Source organism: Chlamydotis macqueenii, chromosome 6, assembly GCF_036417535.1.
Source record: "Chlamydotis macqueenii isolate bChlMac1 chromosome 6, bChlMac1.mat, whole genome shotgun sequence".
In the NCBI taxonomy this organism is placed as follows: domain Eukaryota; kingdom Metazoa; phylum Chordata; class Aves; order Otidiformes; family Otididae; genus Chlamydotis; species Chlamydotis macqueenii.
Genome location: NC_141561.1, coordinates 18,925,029 through 18,952,091, shown reverse-complemented (window position 1 = coordinate 18,952,091; position 27,063 = coordinate 18,925,029). Strand labels below are relative to the sequence as shown.

General features: G+C 35.2%; 1 protein-coding gene across 3 annotated transcripts in view; it reads left to right on the top strand.

Moving 5' to 3' along the window:
- The window catches only part of KCNH7 (potassium voltage-gated channel subfamily H member 7), a 236,445-nt gene that overhangs the window by 185,117 nt on the left and 24,265 nt on the right, over positions 1 to 27,063 (top strand). For all 3 annotated transcript variants that reach the window (XM_086751371.1, XM_086751370.1, XM_086751372.1), the window contains 5 exons: positions 6,738 to 7,137; positions 8,328 to 8,527; positions 19,639 to 19,891; positions 23,030 to 23,235; positions 25,884 to 25,983. In XM_086751371.1, the coding sequence (XP_086607497.1) occupies positions 6,738 to 7,137; positions 8,328 to 8,527; positions 19,639 to 19,891; positions 23,030 to 23,235; positions 25,884 to 25,983 (1,159 nt within the window). The remainder of the gene's footprint in view (positions 1 to 6,737; positions 7,138 to 8,327; positions 8,528 to 19,638; positions 19,892 to 23,029; positions 23,236 to 25,883; positions 25,984 to 27,063) is intronic.

Sequence of the window (27,063 nt, the reverse complement as noted above, 5' to 3'; positions counted from 1 at the left end):
AATAGTGATGTTCCTGCTGATTTGAACATGAGTGTACATGTAAATGAGGAATCTGGAGAAACTTTTAGGTAATAGCATGCAGTAAAAATATTTTTTTTAAAAGAAATGCAATAAGAAGAGAGTAACAGAAAGGACATGTTAATACTTCTCTTAGCACCTTTTCTATTCAGAAGGTGACTAAAAAGCTCAGACCTTCAAAAGAAACTTTGCTCACCTTTTGCATTCATTCTCTGTGGTTGGTGTCAGTCTTTCTGCAGATTTTTTTCCTACAGTTTTGATAGCACAGACACATGAAAGACAAACATTTTGACAATGGTATTACTTCCAACTTGGACCACATCATCCCCCTTCAGGGTGTGGTCTGCCTTCCTTTCTTATCACTGAGCACTCATCACTGCCAAAAATTATGTTCAGTGATTGGAAGTGTGGAACATCAAGAATTACAACAGGGACCAATTCCAAAGTTCATTGAAGTAGTGCTCTTTGGATTTGACCCTGAACATCATTCTTCCACACCTCATCTGTTACAGACATCCATGAGAGTAAAGTGCCAGGTGCTAAAGGGATGCTAAGGGGATAACTTTAACATAAGATAATGTTAAAGATTACTAGCAAATAAGTGCATTCTGGCAGGTGAGTACACAAACACAAAAATGTGGAACCTGGAACAAATTTTTTTTTCAGTATTGTAGATAAAAGTAAATTAATTCTTTATACTCTCAAAACAAAGTAATTGAATGGTTTCACTATCTGGAAAAACTAGTTTGTTTATGTAAGCAGCCATGAAACTATACAGATTGTGACCAGTTCATCATGCCATCCTGACTTCTCTCTTTCATTCATGGTATTGAATCTGTCAATCACTTTTTCTAAGCTGCTACTTACTGCAGTTTTCCTTCCTACATTGCTATTATATTTCCCCAGTGATCCCTTTTTGATAGTTGAGCAAGAAGAAGCAAACATAAAACTGTTAGAATGGAGCATTTTTCATTTAATAGAACTTTTTCAGTCATAAAGGTTATCTTTTTTATGAAATAGCTCTTTTTTGTTATCTAGAGATTCTTCAAATAATATCGCCTATGAACAATTGTATGGAACAGGCTTTTTATTAAACAACACAAGCTCCAAAGAGAGCTCCATGAGTGCTCACCCAGCTTCAAAACACCTTGATATCAAACAGAGCCTAGAAAGGGCAGCAGATAATAATCCAAATACCACATGCAGCGCTCTCTGAATGCTTCCACCTCAGCCATACTTTGTCAACCATAGGAAAGCAACAGTGCGAGACAGTTAACTTTCTAATTTGTAAAATAGGGAACTAATATGATTTTGATTTTTTTTTTCTGTTTACACAAGCTCAACACAAAATTATTATGGCTGGTAGTAAACCATTCTCTCTTTTTTGTGTGTATTTTAAGTGTGAAGTGACATCCCTGTTAGTTGGGAAGATTAATGAGTAGGTGGACTTTTTACTTTCTATGCTTTTGGTAGATTGTTTTTAATCATTCGGCTCAGCTGAGGAGTCTGGGTTGCATTTTAAACAAATATTAGTTGCCGTGGCACAGCTCCTTAAAGCACACACACAGATTATGTGCATGTACAAGTGAAATGCTGCTTAAGATTACTAGATATTTATAGATCATTTAAAATAATGCACTTTTAAATGTATTGATCAGCTTTTCACTTCAAAAAAGGTACATTGTAGGGAAAAATCAGATAGATATATAGATAAGCAGAGTTTTTTCCCTTTCATCTAGAACCTACTGCAATAAAAGATATGGACAAGTGATGGTAACAGCTTCAGCAAGAAAATTTCCATATTTGTAGTTTTATTAAATTGAGGCCAGAGAGAACACTCAGCTGAAATATGCAGAAAACTATGAAGGCTTTTGCTTTTGCTGTTTGTACAAATAATAGTGATCAGAGCTATTTTATAGAACATAATTTAAAAGCCTATCAACATGAAAAATGCTGCCTTAGAAAATAAAAAGAAATACATCATGAAGTATATATATCCAGCATACTCACAAATTGTAAGAGTGAATATATCTTCTATTTGTAGCAATAAATCAAAAAAATAGATGGGGTTTGGCTAAAATTAAGACATATAAATCAAAGTACTCTTGTTCTTCTCTTAGTTTTGATGTCTTCACTCCATTACACGGTGTATCTGTTAAACCAAACTGAAAAGAAGAATCCCATATTTCTGGAATTAGAGGTTGAACTTAATAGTCCTGACTACATCTCCACTGATAGAATCAGTACTTTAGCCCCTTCCAAACCAAAATACATTTGAAAATCAAGCTCGGAAAACATCTCAGGAAGAGAGTAATATAGTTTCTTGTGCTCAGTTTAGCAATTTATTTGGAAAATCTATTCCAATGAATTTCAAGTATTGTACACTGAAGTCTGCATAGCTGATTGAACAGGCAGTCTGCCTTTGCATTAGCAACTCTGCGGGCTGAGTACAATCCAGGATGATTCAGCATTAGGGATGAGTCTGTGTAAATTATTTAGGTGGTTGGCTAATATCAGAGATTTATTATCAACTTTTTCTTCCCTTAATTGTTTTTCAATATGAAGCAAAGAGGAACCTCAGCACTGCTTGAGCAGGCAGTTACTCATAGACCATTTTGGCAGTCCTTTATCAATGGCAGATGAAGTACCAATACCCTGATATAAATAAGAAGTTTTGGTTAGTTAAAATATTTTTGTTTAATTGCTCTTTGTACTAACATTTTCAGTATCATGATGCATACAGCCTAAAGATCTTCAACAATGACACAGTGCTCAGAAGAGGCTCTTAAGGTAATGGAGCATAGACTGAAAAGCCAAATTCCGGCGTATATTAAAGATTTTTCCAAGAGAGAGAAAAGAGTTAACTACACTTGATACTACAGTACTCATATTTAATAGATTTATTTACAGGCTGCAAAAAAGGTAGAAGTTTGATGATGGTTTTAACATAAGATGTATGTGACAGGATATTATTGAGAAACTGAAGACCTTACAATACCAGGAAGCTGGAAAGGACCCTAGCAGATGAAATGCTATGTAAGCAAGTGCACATTAATGCACATTGGAAGAGATAGTTTGAGTTAATCATCCACTTCAGTAGTTTAAAAAAAGATAAAAATAAGAGATGACATTACAGATTATCAATTAATTATAATGGATGTTATGAAGAAAGAAAAAAAACTCACAAAAATCTAGAGAAAACCTAAGGATTTTGCCATCAGTGAGAAAGTCATGAGTCAGAACTGTTTTTTTGCAGAGGCAGAATATAATTTATGTAGACAATTAATTAGGTGGTACCAGCTCCCTCTTCCAGTCTGACACAATAATAACTTCTGAATGATACTTTCTGCAATCAGATAGACTGATGGCCTTCTCTTTCAAATCTTGCTGTAATCAATTGCTGTCCGTCAAAATAGCCCCCTCTTTTGGTCATTTCAGCATCAAGGCTTGAGAAACTGGGAGTATAAACTAATCTCACTGGTAGAAAAAAAGAAGACTAATCAGAGTTAAGGATATCCCCTCATAATATGTAAGGATTTTGCAAAATAAATTCAGTGACCTATACTTAGAAAATGTAGTATCAATGAACTCCTGTCTTTAGAAAGTCCTTTTTTTTCCCCCAGACAGAAAATAATTGACAAACTGTAAACTTTCTCAAGCTTATTAGCAGAACTGAATAATTATTCCAAAACAACTAAAGATGTCTTCTATGTGGTTACTTAGCTTATGGGGAGAACAATGTGGGCATGAGAGAACCATTGTAGGCTTGATATATAATTTATGTTGTGTGCTATTACCAAGGTCAAAACAGAAAAAAAAATGCAATACACTTCTAATCCAGGTCTCCCTCCTGTACTATATCTAGAAAAAAATCAAAAGACATTTCAAAAGGCCAAATAGCACAATAACCAAGCAAGGCAAAAATATGAAAATTGTGTTGTCTATACTGGTTTAAAAAATGTTAGATTGGCAGATTAGAATAAATAAATGGTGCAGTGGAGAAATCTAAGCTGATCTTTTTTACGTTTCTCTATAATTTCATTTATTTGTAATGAAAAATTCAACTTGAGGAAATAGAACATCTAGCTTGGCAGAATCTATTTGAAATGGGTATTACTTTAAGGTCTTTGTCTTTTTAATAAGTTTTAACAATTAAAAAAGACTTCTTCAATGCCTTGTAGGGATTTTAGATTCTGAAAGTACTTAAATATGTGCCATGGTCCTAACGAATTCCAGTTCAGGCACATTATTGGAGTAAATAGAATGCTGTTTGCACTGAATATACTATAGTAGGGAAAAATTATCCTATATCCATCTTTTGCAAATCCAGATTCACAATTTCAGTAGCTATGAGATTCCTATGTGCTTCTGGTTCACAATAAATGTTGCTCCTGGAGAAAAAAAAAATTAAATCCTGATGTGGTATGATGAAAACAGAGCAGCAAGCAATTCAGAGAAAAGAGTAGCATCTATCAGATTGCTATTTGCAGACATTAATTGTTGGTGTTGGATGGGATAAGGCAGGTAACTGACAGACTAGGATCTCTGTCTCCTTGGGTGCCATGCTGGGCAAAGTATTCCAGGACACCAAGGAAATTACATTGCGTGAGGCATAGTTCTGACACCAACAAGTTTTGTCCCTGTCCAAGTGACACACGGGAGGTGGACAGTTACTGTGTGAAGGCTACATCTACACTGAGGAGTGGACAGAATGTAGTGGCACACCAAAACCTGTTGATCGTGCTGTCCACCTCTACTATCAGCTGTATTTTACTGTCAAAGCCTTTCCACCATGTTAAAGAAAATTCAAACTCAGGATGAGTTTCTTGATGGTTTCAAGCATACCTACTCTCACTCATGCTGATTTCACCCTGAAAAGACTGAGTTTGTTTGTATTATACACCTCCAGCATACTCCAGAGCTCACACTGATGCAGTATGATGGAAATGACACTGAGGATGTGTGATATTAGCAAGTCTTATCTTAAGAATGGAGTGGAATGGTCTTGACATATTTTGAATTCACAATCTACCTTCCAATCTATTTAAGGGGCACTGTAAGAATATGTTGCCTCTTGCATATGACTACATCTGTAATAGAATGGTTCCAACACTCCACTAAGAACAAATGTTGGCTTAAGATTGCTCTTTTCCTTAAGGGATCATAAATATTTAAGCCTGATTTACCTTACAAAAAAAAATTGTACCTAATGGCAATATTCACATGCTGAAGGTCAGCCTAGGCATAGCTTTTTAAGGATATCATCTTTCAGACTGTTGAAGTCACAGGCAATGAAACAGCCTTCTTTATGTGGCAATGAGAAATTCACCCTGAAATTATTCTCTGCGATGTTAAGTTTAACAAAGGAGTGTTACCCAGTGTTACCCTACATTATCCTTTTACCCACTTACTCAGAAAATATGAACAGTATATTGAGCTGTTCACTGAAAAATGCAGCCAAGAAAGCCTCTTTTTGTTCCAAGGGCTTTGGGATTTTACTTAGGAACATGGTAAATGTCAAGATTTAATAAAACATAAAAACTAGTCTACTGCTTGTTGAAAGAAGGCTTTAACGTGACACATGTTACCATCAGAGTGGTTTGTAAGGCTGGAAAATAAAACTTTTCCAGTTAAGTGTTATGTAATATACATGCATGTTAAAAAAAAAAAAAGGAATAAAAAACTTACTGAAAACTTATTCAGTGTTGATATTTACTGAATACTTTAATATCAGACTTAATAGAGGGAAAAAGATAGCTGAGGTCTTTTTGAAATTGAGTACTTACTGTTTACAATGCTGTCAATCTCATTTACAAGGAATTAACAAGTATGAGAACTATTTACAGATTGAAAATTGTAAATTTCCATTGATAAACTTTAGATTCCTTTAAAAAGATCAGAGCCTCAAAAAGGCTGCAATGAATCATAATGCAGGTGTGCACTAAAAGGCTTGCACTATATTTCTAGTTTATAACTGACGCATTTTAATTTTTTTTTAATTGTATAGTACTTGTATTAGTGGCTTCTACCACTCCACCTGCAAGCTTCAGGACCAAAGATGCAAAAAGAAGAATAATCTGCAGTCTGGCAACAGTTATCTTTTCCATGATTTTCTATTCACAGCAGTTCATCTTATTTTACCTGTATAAAGTGTTACAAGCAGGAAGAATATTTGCAGAGTAAGATACTTACTCTTTGGGACATTTCTGCCCTATTCCTCTGTTTTTTAGACCATGTGTGCCAGAGCATTTCAAGGAGTCTCTAAGTTAGGATCAAATATAGTCACACAGCTTTCTTCAAACATCATAAAAATACCTATAAGGCCAGCCATATAATTATGAGTAGTTCCAGTACATTACAGACTTTATCATGACAAAACATCATAAATTTAAGTCCACTAGGGTGGATTGAAGAGTCCAGATCAGGAATAATATTAAAAACTAAACAGTATTCAGCAAATAATGACAACTTCTTTCAGCAGATAATGACAACTTCAATATATCTTAATTTAAAATGCGCATTTCTTATTGTTTTCTTCACTGTTTTAATAATAAAATTGAAATTGATAATTTAAAGAAAATGAAATTAAGATGACATTGAAATTGTTAATCTACTGGTTTTGTTGATTCCCCAAAATAAAGAAATTTGCACTGATTTATTCATGAGAGTACATTTGCTAACAGAGAAAATAAATTTCTATTTTTATCTTATTTTTACAGACAACAACATTGATAGGTCTTCTGAAGACAGCTAGACTACTGCGTTTGGTGAGGGTAGCACGGAAACTGGACAGATATTCAGAATATGGTGCTGCAGTTCTGATGCTCCTTATGTGCATATTTGCACTAATTGCACACTGGCTTGCTTGCATTTGGTATGCCATTGGAAATGTAGAAAGACCTTACTTGGCTCACAAGATTGGCTGGTTGGATTCTTTAGGAGAACAATTAGGAAAGCATTACAATAAGAGTGATGCAAGCTCTGGACCATCCATCAAGGACAAATACGTTACAGCACTTTATTTTACCTTCAGCAGTCTGACAAGTGTAGGATTTGGAAATGTATCTCCCAACACCAACTCAGAGAAAATCTTTTCCATCTGTGTTATGTTGATTGGCTGTAAGTAGTTTGATCTTATTAATTTTTTTCTTTTTTTTCTGTGTTCGAGCAAATGACTTCGTCGTCTAAGCTAATGAGATTATAAGCATGCAGCCAGAAGGACAAATTCCCAGGGAAAGCAATGTTACATGCAAAAATATGTTGTGACTTGTGCAATGTCAGGAAGCAGTCAAGTTGCTTGGCTGCTCAAAATCTGTTAACCAAACAAGTTTTGTGTTGTGTATCAGTGCCTGTAAGCAAATTCTGTATAGAGTAGGAAGCTGAGTTTTGAGTGGATTTAGGAAACTATAGCCCATCATTTTTGGATAATCACAATTATATTTTATTTGTTGATTGTCCTGGTTCTGGCTAGGATAGAGTTAATATTCACCTGAGCTGGGTGGAGAACTGGAGCTAGTAGCCCTTATGGCTGGGGCACCTAGCTGGGATAATTAACTAATTAGCTAACAGCAGGGGTTAATTTACCCAAATTAGCTAAAGGGCTATTCCATCCCATCTGACATCATGCTCAGTATATAAGTGAGGAGGGTGGGGGGGGGGGAGTTTCCTGCTACTTGGAAGAAACTAGGTGTGGTGATTTGTTGTAAGCTGTTATACTGTATTTGTATTCCATCCCTGTTTTGTTTTCTTCTGTTATTGCTGTTAAATTTACTTTTTGTTCAATCTCAACCTATGTGTTTTTGTGGGGTTTTTTTTTTATTTGTTTACCAATTCTCCTTTCTGTCCCACTGGAGAATTGAGGAAGTGAGAGAGACTGCATAGTCTGGTCCCAGTCGGGGCTGAACAGCGACATTGATTTAAACCCTGAACCTATAAATGTGTGCATACCTTCTTAATTCTGGCTTTTGCTCTTAATTTTCACTTAACCTTAGCTCCTACTTCTTAATTCTACCAAAGTCCATACAATTAGATGAAACTAACTTACAATATGAAGTTCAGGACTACAAACCTCCAACGATAAATATTACCAACTTGATTACAATTTAATATTTAAGCCTTGCCTGCTAAATGAGTTTGTACTGGCACAATCAAATAAATAAAAAAACTTTAGGTAAATCAATTCTACATGTCTGAAAATGTTGCAAGTCTCATCTAAGTTGTTTTACGTGCCAGTACATTGTAAGAACTGTTGCATCATTTGCAAAACCCAATGATACGACTTAAGTAACTTTTGTTTCTATTTAATCCAGCATTAATGTATGCTAGCATTTTTGGAAACGTATCTGCAATAATCCAAAGACTCTACTCGGGAACTGCACGGTACCACATGCAGATGCTGCGAGTAAAGGAGTTTATACGCTTTCATCAAATTCCCAACCCTCTGCGGCAGCGACTTGAGGAATACTTCCAGCATGCGTGGACGTACACCAATGGCATTGACATGAACATGGTATGTTCTTCAGTTTTTCAGGCATAGATGCTGAGAAATAGATAAATGCATGAGAATTTAGAAAAAGATTGTAAATCTTCATTATTTATGAGCGGTAAAAGTACAAGCTTAAGAAAGTGGATATATAGCAATTATTGAAAACCAAGCCATTACAAATTTGATATCCAAATATTTAACTGCCTAGATTATTACAAGCTATATCAGAGATCTGAACTCTCACTGTGCATGTGAAAGTTTGAGAACTGCAGTTGACTATTAGAAGCTTAAGACAAAAAAAAAACCATAGGTTTCTTATTTCATAACTATTCCAGAATTTTGGTTGTTCGTTGGCCTGATTTTCCACTTCCAATATGAAACAAGAGTACCTTTGTTGATATCCACAGAGTTATGCTTCTAGAAAACCTGTGGAGATCAATTTTTTTTCAAAATCCTGTTGCGTAATCTAGAACAGGTATACTGGGAGTGGGTGGAAGAGAGGAGCATGCAGGTGGATTAACTGCTCTTTTCAGAGTGAAATGCTCTAATCATGTGATAGTCTGAACAGTAGTTTGCTTGTATTCACAACCACATAATTCTGCACTGAAAGTCAACACAGTACTGCTAACCATTTAAAAATCCATAGAATCTCATTTCTAGGAAGTGGCAAGATACAACACTCATATTCTCTGTTCTTGATAAAAAATTGTGAACACGCCTTATATAAAAATATATTATGTGGTCAGCTAAAAAGGAATAACAATCTCCTAATGAGCAAAAGTAAGCATCTATATTTCTAGCTTATTTTCTGGAGACAGCAGCATATTTTCTGAAAAGTTGATATAGGTTTGAACACAGAGAGCATTGTACATCTTAAGGATTTGTGAATCTATGTCTCTGGAAGGATGCTTTCCAGAGCTATTTTGAGTTATAGAGTAGAGACTTTGCAGAGCTCAATAAAGTTGGCAAGAACAAGAAAATCAGTACATTTTTTTTAAGAACTTAACTAGAAATCAAGCTCCAAAATTTTTACATAAATTCAAACAACTTCTGTGTGGTATCTGTATGTGCTTTTGTGAATGACTGTCAGAGTGGTACACTTTTATGCAGTAAGGAGAAGCAATAGTCTTGATTAAAACCTTTTCTAAAGCTGAATCACTGACAGCTTGACATTATAGTTACCATTAAGTAAAGCAGATCTTAAAAGTAAGATGGCAAATTAAATATATTGCATTTCCATGATTGTCCCCTCCAGAGGGATATTATGGCTAGAACAGGACAAGGATACTTGTATAAATCTCTGTCGGGGATTACTGCAGTGGAAGGCAGCATCAGTAGCTTCATCCTGCATGGCACTGAATAGCCCTAATTCCCTCTGATGGCAATGGGATTGTGGGTTACTCAGCACTTTGCAGGATCAGGCCCTTAAGCTGCAGGTGGGTGCAGCCTAAGCCTAAAGCAGCTCATTTAATTATTTCTGAAGATATTACAAAATCATGTACAACTTAACCAATCCATTACCATCAATGGATGTACTAAGAATACTTGTTTCACATGAAACAGCAACTAAAATTGGATATTATCAAGTTAAACTTTGCATAATACAGGAATTGCTGTACTGGAATTAGTCCTGGATTTGTCATTAATGTGAAATATACCTAAATGGATTAAGCAGCCCATATTCTGCAATATGATTGTGAGGCAGTATGGAAACTTTATTTTAAATAAAATGTGAGAAAAATCAAATTTAGTATCTTGTTTTGTTATATTTTATTTCTACCCCTCAAGTTTTATGGCAATCGCTTAATTTTCTTAAAATAAGTTTGAATATATTACACTTAGTGCAAGGATAATATAAGAATTGTGCAATTTACACTGTACTTATGAAAGATTTCTCTTTCCTGTCTGCTTCATACCTAAATACATGGAATAACACCACCCACTGGTAAGAGCAGGAGGTATTTATATCAAATTTAATTCCAGTATAAAGTGTGGAGAATATCCATGTTATCTGTCGGGTTTAGAGCTTGTTCAATGCTTTCTGATTTTAATTGTAACTTTTTGCATGATGAAGGGGTAGATAGCAAAGGGAAATAATCTAAGTAGAATCAGATGTGGGGCAAAATGGTAACTAAAAATTAGATATTACAAAATGCTAATCTAACCACATTTATTAATCACTGTTTTACCCCACAACTCAAATCATGCTTCTCTGCCCAAAAAAGGTCATGTGCATATTGGTTTGCATTAGATAGTTGCTCTGTAGGAATGTCACTCTGACAAAGTTGCCATGCTGATCATTCTGCATTTTTCCTTTGTGTGAATGCTCTTAGTTCAAACCATATATGCATGTTAGCACAAGCACTAATGAAGTTTTCTTGGCTATAAGCCATGTGCATATGAGATAGACTTGCATGTGGTATTAACTTAATTTTGCATGAAATATTTGCATTTACACACCAAAGGGCTAATACTGTCCTCAGATGAATGTGTTTTACTGCTGTCAATATTTACTGGGAGTTTTTTGCAAGTATCTGAAGGCAGAATTTGATCCAATGTCTTCCTTTTTCATTTCATGACTGAAAACTGAATAAAATTCAAAAATTCATTCTCATTTGAAAAATGAAATGCATTAATCATTTACATTATATATATGAAAATTAAATGTATACACAGATGCATGCTCACATATTATATATAATATTAGAGAATATATTTCAAAAGATGCTTTTAATCATCATCAGTAATATACTTAAGAATTCAGGAAAAGAGAAAAAAAAACAACCCTGACTTTTAACCTCAGGAATCATACTACACTAAGACTAAATAAACTTGATTTCCTTAACAAAATCCTACACTTCATATTGAAAACCAGAAGATAATAATTTATGCTTATTTGAAATGGCTAAACTTAAAAGTAGCTTTAAAGATCTGCTGGTGAAATATGTTGAGAACATTGTTTATTTGTTCATTTGTTCCCCTTCACTTCATTTATACATCTCTTTGATTATGTTTTGTTGCATAATGTATTTTGATAAAAAACAGTTCCACATAATTATGCAAGGACTGGATAAACAGGATTTGGGATTTATTTTAATCTGGATAAAAATCTTGAGTCTATAGAATAAGTAGAATTTAAATCATATTCCTGTGGCATAAACTGGCAAAGTTAAATTACAAAATTATTTACAGTGTATGTAGTCTCATGAAAGATGTCACCAGTCCCAAAGATTCAAAGATATTATTTTTCTTTTTTTAAACTATCCTGTTCTGTTTTTCCTAAACTTTCTTTATCTTCTTTTCCCTGCTTCATTCCAGTGTTATCAGTCCAGCACTGATAATAGCATGCGTGTGATGCTTACCATAAAAAGATGACATATTTAATGTTTGAGATCCTTTTTTAAGTTATGCATGTATACACAATCCTCCCTACCCCCTGCTTCTTTCCATGGATCTTCTGTGCATCTGAATAGCTTTATTAGTTTATTTTACCTTTAAAAAGAATTCAAAGTAGTAAATAAGTGGGACAAGCTTTGGAAAGTGTTTAGCCAAATGTATATGTTAAAATTTTAGGTGAGGGACAATTTTTTTATTTTGGGTTTTATCCAGCACCATGAAAGGAGAGAGCAAGTCAGAATTTTTATACATAAATTTATGGAACTTTCTCCTGCAAGCATCCAAGCAAATGGTTGATTTTTCATTTGTGATAAGTTCTCTGGGCCACAGTGATCATGCAAGTACAGCAGAGCACACACCTATCTTGAAGGTTCAGAACCAGCAATGCTACTATTTTAAATAAAGGGCAGGATCACTATTGCTTTGGTAAGGCTTCTTTTGTGAGAAACTGGTCACTGGATGATACCACAACATGTATTAGTCTTGCTTTTCCTCCTGCTATGACTACTTCTTCTGATGAAAATATTTCTACCAATAGAACTATTGCCAGTAATATATTTGAACCACAAAACAAGAAAGGTAAATTAAAATTTCAAAAATAGCAAGGAGAAGCTCCTTACACCATCATAAGGGTAATCGAAATTAGAAATCTTTGGAACAAAAACAGGTAGTAATTGGTTAAACAGAGGGAATACATAAACATGGTGGAAACTGGTACTGCTATTTGTCTATATGTCATAATGGAAATCATAAGACATATAAGCCTCTTAGAAAGTACCTCAGATATGATTAGCTGTCAAGTTGTTCTTTCATTTTCTATAACAAAACTGCCTAAAAAGCATTAATGCCTATATTTAATCAAGTTACAGAAAAGAAGACCTCATAGGAAGAAAAAAAATACTTTCAAGAATGTCAATCTACTTGCAATGTGATCCTTTATCAGTTTCTCACTGTGTTATATTTTGTGGTCTAACATCTCAAAAACAAGAACAATTAACAATTTTTTAACTATCATATATTTTTAAATACATGGTTCTGGTCAGCCTCCAGCTTCTACAAACATTAAACTTTTCTGTTGAGTCAACAGTCTAAGAAACTGAAATAATTTTCTGTCCTCCACACCCAGCAATGTATCATATCTCAGAGATCACCTTTCAGATGTACTCAGAGGCTGTAATAAGATTATAGGTGAAGAGTGATCCACTATAGCTCCAGTAATTTCAACATTAAAATGTCACACAAATCTGTGTCATGGCAATGACTGAAAGCAAAAGATCTTAATTCTTTATGAGATTGTCAGACTTCAAATCTCATTGAAAGACAAATTGGCTCATCATCACACATTGCATCTCTTCTCTCTCAACTGTTGTAAGGACCTCCTTCAGATCCTGCCAAAATAAAAAAAAAAAAAAAAACAAACAAACAAATTTAAAGAATTCTGACTCTGCAACATTTTCCTGTATGAAGAAGAGGAATCATCAGAAATAACCCTTATTCTATGTGGAGCCCAAGAGCTACTGGAGCAGAATTATCACCACCTGTGATCTGGTTCATTCTTTTCTAAGTGGTGAAAGCCCTTAGAAAGGTTTTGGCCTTCTGCTTATAGAAATAGTTAATTTCTGTAATTAACTATCACAGAAATAGTAAATTCTTTCTAGAAATAGAACTAGGTTGACTTACAAAAAGTTTTAGCCTAGATGAAGATATTATTAAAATCTGAGGGTCAAATGTTTGTGACAGAACTAAATCCTGCACTACTCTTTCCATGAGAGGGAATTGCTGCTGGGGGACAGAGACCCTAATTCAAAATCTATGCAGCATGATTTGTGCAGCTAAAGAGCCTCAGATAAGTGCTAAAATTAGGTGTCAGAAAGATAACACCAAATATATTAATTACTGTGAATTAATTTCACTCATTCTTGCAGAACAAAGACAAAATGTTAATTTTGACTATAAATACCCACTAGAGTGAACTCTCCAAGGCATGGGGTTTGCTTCTGTAATTATTTCAAAATTTATTATTCAAATTGTTCAAGAACTTTATTCAGCATTTAGTGATGCCAATGTCAACGTATCCCGAGATCTATATTATACAGGTGAGATCCCAATAGAGATTAGGTAGGTGTAGTATATGACACAAAGTATATTTATTCCTGCTTCTTTGTACCTTCAGCTGCTCAAATATTTTGCTGGGTTAGTTTTTACACGAATCAGTTTCTCAAACCATTTCATGTGGAGACACCAAAACAGGGTGGAAATAAACAGATAATGCGAGGAAGGACCAGAATTCCTCTTTCAGTTTATGCCAGCTTAAAGTGTCAGATGAGCTTCAGAGTTTACCATTATGTTTCCCTCTGTATGCTGGATACTTGCCACTCATGAAGAAGTCTGACTGATTGTAGGACAAGAAAGCCTTGGTCAAAATGAGTTTCAACACACCCTAAACAGACTCACAAAATGAGAGCTCTCTTGTGCTCTCCTCAACTGCTGCCTGGCATTTAATGTTTGATCCCACCTATATTTCAACAGAGAAAATGTACAATAGAAGATTACATCCAGAATTAAAGGAATATCTTTGACTGCAAGGACTGGAGCACCTCTCATACTAGGAAAGGCCAAGAGAGCTGGGACTGTTCAGCCTGGATAAGTGAAGGCTCACAGGGCATCTCATCAATGTGAACAAATACCTGAAGGGAGGGTGTAAAGAAGATGGAGCCAGGCTCTTTTCAGTAGTGCCCAGTGAAAGAACCAGAAGCAATGGGCACAAACTGAAACAGGAGATACTATCCAAACATTGGGAAACACTTTTTTTTTACTGTGAGCACTAGCACAAAGTTGCTTGGAGAGATTATGGAGCTTCCATCCTTGGAGATATTCAAAAGCCATCTGGACGTAGTCTTGAGCTACCAGATCTAGGTAGCCCTGCTTGAACAGGGAGGTTGAACCTCCAGAGGTCCCTTCCAACCTTAACCATTCTCTGAATTTTTTGCTGTAGAATAGAATCATAGAATGGTTAGGGTTGGAAGGGACCTTCAAAGGTCATCTAGTCCAACGCCCCTGCAAGAGGCAGGGACATCTCCAACCCGATCAGGTTGCTCAGAGCCTCAGCCAGCCTGGCCTTGAACGTTTCCAGGGATGGGGCATCCACCACCTTTGCAACTTCATCCGCCAGTTCCCTCAGGACCCACGGATGCATCTCATCAGGTCCCATGGACTTGTGCACCTTCAGGTTCTTTAGATGGTCTCAAATCTTCTCTTTTTCTACAGTGGGCAGTTCTTCATTCTCTTAGTCCCTGCTTTTGCTTTCTGCAACTTGGGCAAGGTTGCTAAAGCCCTTGCTGGTGAAGACTGAGGCAAAAACGTCATTAAGTACCTCAGCCTTCTCCATGTCCTGGGTAACCAGGTCTTCCATTTCCTTCTGGAGATGGCCCACATTCTCCCTGGTCTTCCTTTTGTCCCCAATGTACCTAAAGAAGCTTTTCTTGTTGCCCTTGACTTTCCTGGTCAGATTTAATTCTGTCAGGGCTTTAGCCTTTCTTACCTGATCCCTTGTCACTCAGACAATCTCTGTATATTCCTCCCAGGCTACTTGTCCTTCCTTCCACCCTCTGTGAGCTTCCTTTTTGTTTTTAAGTTGGTCCGGGAGCTCTTTATTTTATGCATACAGGCCATCTGGCATTTTTGCATTTTTGCCCAACTTCCTCTTTACTGTTATGCATCGCTCCTGAGCTTGGAGAAGGTGATCCTTGAATATTAACCAACACTCTCGGGCCCCTCTTCCCTCCAGGGCTTTATCCTACGGTAATTTGACCAGCAGATCCCTAATGAGGACAAAGTCTGCCCTCCTCTCAGATGTCAATACCTGTTCCAGAGCTGAGACGAGAAAATCTAAAAATCTTATCATTTATCCAAACAAAACAAAGTTGTTATTGTCCCAAACATTTGCTAGTTTTTTGAGGTTAAGGCACATAGATGTCTTCAATTCTGTTGCCACAAAGGTGTCTGATACATGTATGAGTGATACCTTGTTGTCATCTTAAAAAGAGATTTTAATGAAGCTGGACTCCCTCTCCACTGATAAAGGCCACATTCTTCAAGGCAATATGAATCATGTCCCTACTGTCCTCACTTATTCCTTCATCAACTTCAATCACTTATCCCACATAAAATGTTTTACTTCTCTCTGAATGACACTTTCTTCCTCTCTAAGCATGCCAAGTATATAAACCAATGTTATTTGACATGGAATAAGTTTTATTCTAGACAAGAAGAGGCAACTGAACTTGGACATTATAATTATCAAGGAGAAACAACTGGAACCTATGGCCACAATGTCATAACTGGTTTTCCTTTTCTCCTTTTCTTTTTTTTTTTTTTTTTTTTGAAATGAGGGAAGGTTGATTTTATATTTTGTTTCTTGTTACATTTCCTTTTTAGAAGGCCTTTGTCTCTTGAGTTATGCATGAGTTCTGATTCTAACAATGAGAATCCAAGGTTTTTCTCAAAAGAATCCAGTGGAATCACTGTTGAGGAGATACCGAATGTAAAAAGAGAAACATGTCAGGAAAGAATGGAGGAACTGAAATCTGTATTTAAATTATTTGAATTCAATTTATTTATTAATATTGGATTTGTCATTGAGAATAATGCCATTTAAAAATAAATTCTAGCTTTATAATTTTCAAAATTTTGTTTTGAAGTATTTTTGAATTTTTTATTTTGACTTTTAAAAATTTTTTCAAAATTTTCTTTTGAAAATTATTTTATTTTTGCATCACCTAGACCTGCATTTATATAGTTTCAAGACTATGCTGGCTTTTAGTTGGTTGGTTGGTTTTTCTTATCGCATTGGAGTGTGACTTAAATGTGTTTAAAGACTCTGAAAGCTCACAAAAAAAAATGAAGTGAAATGCAATATTTGAAGTTTTATTATTTTTAAGCTAATGTCATAATTTTGAAGACTGCATTGATGAGTTTCTAATATTTAGAGTTGTCTGTATGTGTAATGTACTGTTGTTGATTGCCACATTATAAGAACATGATTTTCAATACAGTTGCTCCTGCTCTACAAAGACAATCAAGGATATCTGTGGGAATCAGATACTTCCTTATTAACATAAGCTAAAAATTTATGAGTAAGAAATATTTTCTGAAAGTAGTGAAAATCTGAACATTAGAAATGTACATGGAGGCTTGGGTTGGCAGGATGTTGTCTGTACTGCAGAATGTAAAACTTAGTTTGGAAACATCTGTATAGTGTCAGCTACTTGACTTGGATTAAATACCTCACTACATACAATGTGCATGATATGGTAAGCTTCTTTTAGTAATATAGTATATAGCAATGTTTTAACAAATTTATCTTCAAATCAGCTTCTTTCTTGCATTTCTAAACTTGTGTTAGTGGAGTAATCTCCAAAACTCAATTGGAAATCAATGTTACTCAGACACCTCTCTTCCTTCGAGATATTTGGCAATTGTGGTATTAAAGAGTAAATGTTCTTCCTCTCTGATGAACAACAACTATTTTAGAGTGTAAGCTCCATGGAGCAGGGACTTTGTAATCGCAGGTACTTGAACAGGGGCTAGTATCTTTCAGATGTTGTTGGCATATAAATAACTATTAACTAATATGCAATGATTTCAGAACAGTTTCATATTAAGTATAAATTATTTACCAAAATAAATGTTTCTTTAAAGAAATCCCAAAAGTATCTTCAGAAATATAAATCAGCACACATGGTCTGCATGGTTTTTGCTTAATGGTAAAGTACAATCCCTTGATAAATGAGATAAACAGAAGTTGATGTGAAAAATGAATATAATTTATTCAAAGGTTGTGCTCCTGACTATTCTAACTGAAAATATATTTTCTTTTTTGCATCCGAAAAAAATGTAGCTCTTCTAACTTACATTCAGATAGGCATATAGCAAAAAAAATAATTCAAAAATAGGTCTTCTTTAGTCACACGACTAGAGAACAATTTTAAAATAAACACCTGCAATTTTTCTCCACCTATATCAGTAACTGGACGTATTTGGTTACCAATTCCTCAGTATCATTCAGTAAATAAGCTGCTACAATCCACAATATTTTTATTTCAAGATAGTTACATTAAAATAAAAAGAGAAATTGCATACTAAGCTATTTCTAGTATTGTGATAGATACTGAAAACAGAGTGGCACCACAGAAGCTTTTCATTTATCATATTTTCTTTTGCTTATTGCTGTTGAATGCTGGCTTTTTCTGAGGATGTATAAATTTCATGTGTCAATGCCCTATAGCTCATAAAATTTTGTATCTATGTGTGTTAAAACATTCTGTTTGTTATTTCACAGCATTGATTTCCATTAGCAATCATAGAAACATTTCAGCTCAGTTAAAGGTACTAATATTTCATCTCTAAATCATAGCTTGGCTTGCGTGGACAGAAGCCTCATATCAGAAATGTTTTCATCTTTTCCGTTAGCAAGGGATACAAGTTGTGAATATCTTTATGCAAAAAGAGTGAGTGCACAGAGCTTTATTGTGCCAAAGTAAGAGTTAATATAGCAACAAGTGAATGCATTTTGTGTATTTTTTTTTTTCTGTGCAGGAAAATTTACATGTTTGTAGAAAAACAGTGCAGAGGATAAACAGGAATGAATTAATAGACTGCTCTAATAACAAAAAGACACATCCTATTCACGTGTTCATAAGACTGGTAGCATCAGTTCATGTTTTGTCCTTAGAAGTATGCAACAAATGTAGCCAGTCCCAGGGAAAGCATATGACCCATTAGCATTATTGACAGCAAATAACAGGATTTAACGTAAAGAAAGTGTGGTGCATAATAATGTGTCAGGGCCTTTCCTTAACACAGCGGGCAAGGTCACAAGGTGGGCAGTATTCCCATAAAAGTCAGTAGCAGAAATGCTTATGGATTTTAAAAGAAGCAGAGGTAAGATGATCCTAGACAGCTTAGAAAAGCTCACACATAATGACCATGTTGTAAGTAGCTCACTTTTTTTCTTCTAAGCAAAATTAATATGTTACCATGGTACCCAAGAGGAATTCTGTGGTTCTACTTCAGGCAAACTCCCATTGTTCTGAGTAAGAGATGAGCAAGGATCAACTAGCCCTGTAGTTCGCTGAACTAATCATCTGCCTGTGTAAATCTGCATAACATCATTGTTTCAGTGGTATGTGTTGCTTTTTCAGACAAAATTCTAAGCAAGCAGAATATCTTTAACATGAAAATCCTATTAAAAGACACTCTTGCTGAAAATATCTGATCTTGTCAGATAGTTCTCATTTTACAAATGTCACTGTTATTTCAGAAAAAAAAAAACCTCTTAGATTAAATGTAGTACTTTTATAATTGATAAAAACGAAGTAGATGTATTTGCCCAAATACGTTAAATTTAGTCAAGACTCTCCCTTTAGCTGCCTTGTTTGTTATTTTACTGCAGTATATTAATTCATATACCTTGATGCCATTTCTTGCAATGAAAGAAATCTTAATAACAACTGTTGTAACCACTACGTAGGTTAGTATGTACATTAGTATTCACATTGTATAAACTTTGTAATATAGATTACACTATGCACTTGTTGAATTGTAATACTCTGACAGATCTTAGGGCCACCTCTATTTGTATGTCACACTTCTTTCTTTCTGTCCAGGAGGAAAATATAAAAATTATATAAAGCAACTTTCACAGCATTCACATGAAATCCTTATGCTTGTCTTTCCAGGTCCTGAAGGGGTTTCCAGAATGCTTACAAGCTGACATTTGCCTGCATCTCAACCAAAATCTGCTTCAGAATTGCAAAGCTTTCCGGGGAGCCAGCAAAGGCTGTCTTCGAGCTTTGGCTATGAAATTTAAGACAACACATGCACCTCCTGGAGACACTTTAGTACACTGTGGAGATGTTCTCACTGCTCTTTACTTTGTGTCAAGAGGCTCCATTGAAATCCTTAAGAGTGACATTGTTGTAGCCATTCTTGGTAAGTAGATTACTACAAGGCATGTCAAAAGAGTCAGGGGATTGAAAAGAAATATCCATTGTTGTTCCTTGGGAAGGAAATTTGTAAATGTTTTAGTCACTGTTATTTAAAATCAAGCAGAGAAATAATTTGTTTAAGAAGCAAAGTCTACACTACTGCAATAATTCATGTGCACCAAAGAGCCCGCATCTTTCGATATATAAAATGTAAGAGCGAGAGTGAGTCAGATTTATCGGTAGGTAAGTGGTAAGCTGCAAGTTGAGGCAAGTAGATATCAAATTACTGCAGTTCTGATTATGCTACAAGAACCAAAGTCAAGGACACTCTTTTATTGAACAGTATATGAGGGTAATGAGACACATAGACCTCCTGTATGATAACTGGAGAAAAACATGTATCTGCTTTAGGCATTCAAAATGTCTTCTAGAGCTTTTCAGAAATCTCTGCTTCTGCCCATTGAGCATTTAGAAAAGGAAGATAATAACAGATTAATCTGATCTAGATTGATATTTAAGTGTAATAACACCAGTGTTTCCCTTATATTTCTTATCAACATGTTCTTGTTTGTATAGCATGGGGAGTTCCTTGTTTTCTTTCCCAGTGAACATGGCTCAGAGCAATGTTCAATTCAGCTGGGAGCTCATCTGCAGCTGGTGATGGTTTTTATGTGGAACCAATAAGACTTCATTAGCTACAGCAATTTTAAAAGTAAAATAACTAAAACCCTACCTAAACAAGACTACTGATTTGCTTCTCCAATTTAATATCAGGTAATAAGAACACAAAGAATAATTGAGTAGATGAGTGAGGATTTTGCTGTACGGAAACCTACACCAGCTGTAACATCATTCATATGCTTGCTAGAAAATCTAGCAAGTTTATTAACTCATTAATTTTTTCCTGGACCAAGGATGGAGACTGATGTTATGCACATCAGATTCCTGTGCTTACACTGCAGAGCAGGACCCAGATATTTGCAGTGCAACGCCCCTGCATCTCTTCCAGCCTACAGCTCCTCATACCAGGGGCCGCAGATTGGAGACCTGCTCTCCCAGGGAATGGTGGTCCAAACAAAAACAGATACAGTTGTGCACAACCACAGCCAAAAGGAACTGCTCTGTGGGCCCACATCTGTTGCACAACCCATGAGGCAGGAGCCTGCCTGATAGCTGGCTCCACTCAGCAAGTCTGTGGTATCTTGAAGAATCTGCTGAAAATAGACAGAAGATAATACAAATGAAAATCACTCTGCAGTGAAATCATACAGAAACCTAACAAAGATTATCAATGCTTAGGCAAACATTTTTAGTTAATTTTTTTTTTCTGAAAAACCTATGCACAGAGATGGACAAAGAAAACACTCAATGCTTTGTCCTCTGGAGTTGAAAAGACTTCAGTCCAACAGAGGTAGTATGGATGAAGTTTACACCCTGAATAAGTATTGCAACTTCATCACAGAAATCAAAGAGTTCTGAGAAATGTTGGTTTTGTCCCCCTGTTTTCCTAAGCTCATCAGCACTGTCTGATGCTGATGAGTAAGGTCTGCTCAGTATTGACCTGACAACAGTAATTCTGTGCCAAATCCTTAGAAAATACAGTGGTTGTGAACCTCACAGTATCTACCATCTCTTTCAGCTTTGCAGAAGAGATATGAAAATACTGCAATTGTGTCTGTAGTCATATTGCAGAGAAGGTATTCTATGCATTGAATAGGGACCTCTGCATTCATAAACATTAAGGCTAGAAGGACTATTAGATTATATTGGCTAACCTCTGTTACATCACTGACTCCTGTTAAATTTTATACCTTTAACTATCTGTTGTGTCTAATGAACTGTGTTTGATGAAAGAAAAGCAATGGGGTTTGATCTGAGGATGTAACAAGATGAAAAAGTGATCACTTTTCTTGGCAGTTTATTTCCATAGTTAATCTTTTTTATTGGTAAAAATCTGTCCTTTATTTCCAATATAAAATTATCTTGCTTCATTTCTTTCCATTGGTTCATGCTACGCATTGATTATTGTATTCTAGAAGCCTTTAGTACCAAGTAATTTTTCCTCCCTGTAAGGATAAATGCACTATAATCAGGTTACCTCTTAATCTTCCTGTTGATAACTAAATAGACTATGCTCTTTAACATCCTCACTGTAAATCAGCCCTTAAATTATTTTTTGCATCTTTTAGCTGCTTGATCACCCAGTTTTCAGCTTTTCTTTTTAGAAAATGGAGAAGCCAGAACTACTTGCAGTAACTTAATATAAAAGTCACAAATGTTTAATAGAGAGGTAAAATCACCCCGTATTCTTTTTTACCATTCTACTATTTCTCAGTTGCTATGACCACTATTCTTTTCCACAAGTGTCTTCCCAGTCTCCCTCCAAACCCCATTTTGCAGGTAAGCTCTGCAACTAGTTTGTAGCATATTTTCACTGGTCTATGGCTGCAGCTGCTCTGCATTGGTGAAGGTTAGGTGCAGATTTGGGGAAAATTAGCAATTAAATAGAGATTACAATTTTAGCAAACAAGTACTGCAAATGTGTCAACATTGATGGAAAGAACTGTAATAGTATCAAAATAGAAGCATCTATGTTTAAAGAGCTTCTTAAAAAACAACTTCCCCATCTTGGAAGTTTTGCATTTCCTATGAAAAATATTAAAACTAAGTCATTTTCTATTAAAATATATTTCAAGTATGCACAGTTTCTTCATTTAATTCTTAACCAAATGAGATTCCAGGCCAGATAGGTCCTGGGCTTTACTGAACAACAGAAATTACATCTTTGTCATCATAAGAAAATTATTTAAATCAGCAAATAATGTTTTTACAAGAAAGGAAAAAGGAACCTGCTCTAGTAATGCTTTTTTGATGGAACTGAAGAAAAACTCTGATGAAACTAGTTTTTATTTCACTTAGTCCATTTATATGTCTATGTAATTTCATTTATTTTATTAATTTTACTTTTAATACTTAAAAGTAATACTTTTTATTTACAACAACATATGTGCAATGGTAGTCTGATTGTATCGCTTCATGTAAAATCAAGTATTCTACACCATTATCATAAAGAAATACATCATTCTTTGAATGGCTTATTCATGTTTAAAATAATAATCTCCATCTAATTTTCTTTCTGCAGGGAAAAATGATATTTTTGGAGAGATGGTACATCTTTATGCAAAACCAGGAAAGTCAAATGCAGATGTGAGAGCTTTAACTTACTGTGACTTGCATAAGATCCAGCGAGAAGATCTACTAGAAGTTTTGGATATGTACCCTGAATTTTCTGATCTCTTCCTTACCAATCTAGAACTGACTTTTAATCTGAGAGATGAAACTGCAAAGGTACATATAATAAGTTATTTTTTTCTTAATATTGAGCTGAATCTGTCCCACAGTAACAAAACTTGAAAATAGCAATTGAAAAAACAAGGTTAGCAAAATTAAAGGCTAAAAGCCTGAGGCCAAATCCTATTTTAAAAAAATATACTCACCTGATTGCTCCTACTGAAGTCAGTTAAACTCAGCAGAACTCAATGAAATGATTCAGATGATCTTAATCTAACAGGATTTGGTTCTATATTTAAATAGTATTAAAGTTTCAGCCAGAGGGATTTTGGATATTTTGTTAAAGCCATGGAAAATATGTTTTTTTCAGATGACTATAGCCTGGGTCACTACAAGGGGAACTTTTGACACTACAGCCATAAAATAAAGATAAATCAGATTATCCAGATTCATTCTATGTTTAACAATAGAAAATATTTAATTGCTTTTCAAACATGAATTGTTAATTCTCTTATCATGGAGGGCACTCTGCCTTCTAGGAGACTAAAAGGAGGCAAGGGACTTATCAAATTTCATTCAGTCTTCAGATTTGCAGGATTTCTTAGTCTCTTTTTCCCACAGTGACTCTTCGAAGTGTCCCCTTTTGCATCTTCAAGAAAGCAGAAGAATTACCAGTGTCTCCTTATCTCATACTGACAGAGTCAGTCTGCACTGGGAAAGAAAGAGGAGGTTCGGCCAGAAGGGGAGAGGAGAAAGGCTATTGCCCAGCTTGTGCCGATGGGCACTTCCCTAGGAAGTTGCAGAGTACACCAGCAGTGGCCACCAAACATGGACTACACTGCCCACAGAACAACTAGTTTAGATTTCATTATTTCTGAAATACTGCTGTTTTGTGGTTTCTGACTATACTTTTCAGGTAAAATAGAGGTTCAGTGAGAAGGAACTAAAATAACTTGGCCTCAAAGGCCTTCTAAGAAACAAGGAGACAAAGAATGCTAAGTTTTGGGCAGTAAATGATAGGAACATCTTTGCTAATCATATGTGGATCTTTAGTTTAAAAAATTAAAACAAATATAATTTCTGACAAGAAATAGCACTTCTTTTTATGCTGAGCGTTTTTTTAAACAAAAGGTGGTTCTGAAAATGAAAGATCAATTCTATTCTTTATTTTAAAAGTCATCCTTTTGTGTTTATTGAAAAGGTCATAATTATTAATTACATGTGAAATATAAGAAAATGAATGTATAGTCTAGTGATAAATTTAAGTTAAAACTGAAAGTCCACATATTTGAAAAATTCCTTGAGGATAAATTCACATTAATGATTTTAGTCTGAGCAAATATTTCCTACAATTACATTGTCATCAGTGTTTTATCATTTCCTTAGATCTGACAAAATTGAAACAAAATTTCATCTTCTCTGTTGTGGTGTAGAATACAGAAAGAAGGTCCTGTTGTTCAGTCGTTATTTCTTACTGCTGTACCAGTCACTAAGAAAAAATTGCTAGACTTCACAGAGACAGGGAAGGGAGTACAGGCTCACCCATGCCCCTGTACTTGCAAAATCACAGTTTTCTCTACCAATTCTATTTGCCTTCCACTGTCGATTGCAATCCAGACTATCATCCCTCAAAAGAAGTGTTAAGCACGTTCTGATCTTCAAAACATCACTCAGATCCAGATTTGTTATCTGAATAATAGGTCTTCTGCCTCAACTTCTGCTCCTGTCCTCCTATTTATGTAAAAGTGCCTTTTTCTTCCTGCAGTTATTCTACCAGTGGGCCACCACTGAAGCACCTTACCCACCAGGTTTACAATGAAGGGAATAGAGAAAGATGTAAACACTTCCCACTTCTTTCCCTCTGCCCTTCTCCCACATGCAAATCTGCTTACTTGAGTGATATGGGAAACCTCAGTAGCACAGGGAAGGGAAGTAGGCTGAAGCCAATGCCATGGGTATGTACACAAAGAACATCACTGGTATTACATTTGCTTATTTGTAAATTTCTCAGTTTTAAATACATAGAAAGAAGAGTTAAATGCATCTTGCATTTATTATGGAAAAAAGAAAAGAAGCACATCTGTCTTCTATAAGATGGATAGAAAAAGACAACATTATATTCTGCTATGGAAATAAATATCTGAATGAACTGAATCTGATAGAGAGGAAGGGTGGGTCTAGAAAGATAAAATAATGAAGGGTAAAGTGTTTTTCAGCCATATATTTATCGTTGTAAAATGTTAGCTTTAGAATCATTACCATTATAAATCTAATAAATATAATATAGTTACATGTAAATCTAATTACAATCAGTTACCACATTACTTCTTGCAGTAGTGTCCATTCTCTGTTAGAGGTTATTTAATTTTTTTCAGTAATTTCTCTAAGGTTACTTAACCACATTTGTGCAAGTTCAGGAAACTGATAACAGATGAACACACGTCTTTCCATGTAAACTTATTATCAGGAAACTTTTATTTGACTATCAGGTGGTGACATTGTTGGTTTTTCTCAATCTGCATGAACATTTTAACATTAGTATTGAGCAATACCATTAGTTGGGATGGAGAGGTTGATGCAAACTGACTTGTGTAATACTGCCTTTCTTAAAACTTGAACATGATTAACAGTCAATCACATATTGAAAACCTGCTCTCTTTAGATGGGACTAATCTGTCATTGTGTTTCATATTTTATTAATCAAGTCTGACCTCATAATAAGATCACAAACTACTAATGATACGGATGGTGATAACTGCAAACTACGAAGACGAAAATTGTCCTTTCAAAGTGAAATAGAGAAAGGTAATTAACTTCATTTCTTACATTAGACAGCGCTGCTTCATTGTTCATTGGTATTTCACTTGGTAATGCTGGGTACATTAGGGTCCCATGATGGCTGTTACTGTAGCAGCTCTTGAGAATCCAGCTGAGCAGCAAAAACACTCTCTGTTTGGTTATATAAAATTAGAGGAGTGAATTTCACCTTCCCATGACTTCACTACCTATTGGTGCAGAGCTGTTCAAACATTAAGCTACCTTACTGCTTTTGAAATATACATATATATATATGTGTATTTACTCTTAAATAGTATCTATTTTCTGAGACACCATGTTTTAAACTGTTTGGAGAAGCTAGTCTATTGTATTATTTATTAGCAGTGTTGATTTTATTTCCTCAGCAAAGTGCTTTGTTGAACTTGATGCTTGGTAGTGTTTCTGCCTGGAATTATTTTGTTTTCAGGACACAGTAGATACACTATAGTTACATTTTTATTCATATGGTAATGTGTAAATGGTTGTCCTGGCAAGAGTTCAGGTAACCTTTTCTGTGCTTACTTTCACCTTAGAGGCTTTTGTCAGTAATCTTAATGAAGGAAAATTCAGTGAAATATTAAACTATGTCACCAGTATTCAGTACTGCTAAATACCAGGAACTGTAGATAGTAGCTATGGTCACACAGCAACAGCCATGAAGACAGCTAAACTGATACTTGCAGGATTTCCAATTTTATGTAAGGAAAGCATAGTTCCTTGAATAACATTACACTTTTACAGTCCAGTGGTTTGTCTGACAAATTATTGTTTCTGGTATGCCTGTCTTTCATATTCCATAGTTAAACCTCAATCCTAAATGCAGCACAATACCAATTTTACAGTTGCAGAGTAGCTGCTAATAAATCAGAACACTTTAAACATGCATAGCAGGTATAATGTTTGATGAAAGAAAACTTTAATCCAGAGTGTGGCTACTCAGAACAATGACATTGCCATTCAATCAAAGAAGCGTCTTTAGGGCAGGAAGCCAAGACTGACAACAAATCTGTCAGTAAAATGTCCCCATGAAATATTCAATCTGCTCTTCACAAAGAATCTGTTGACAGA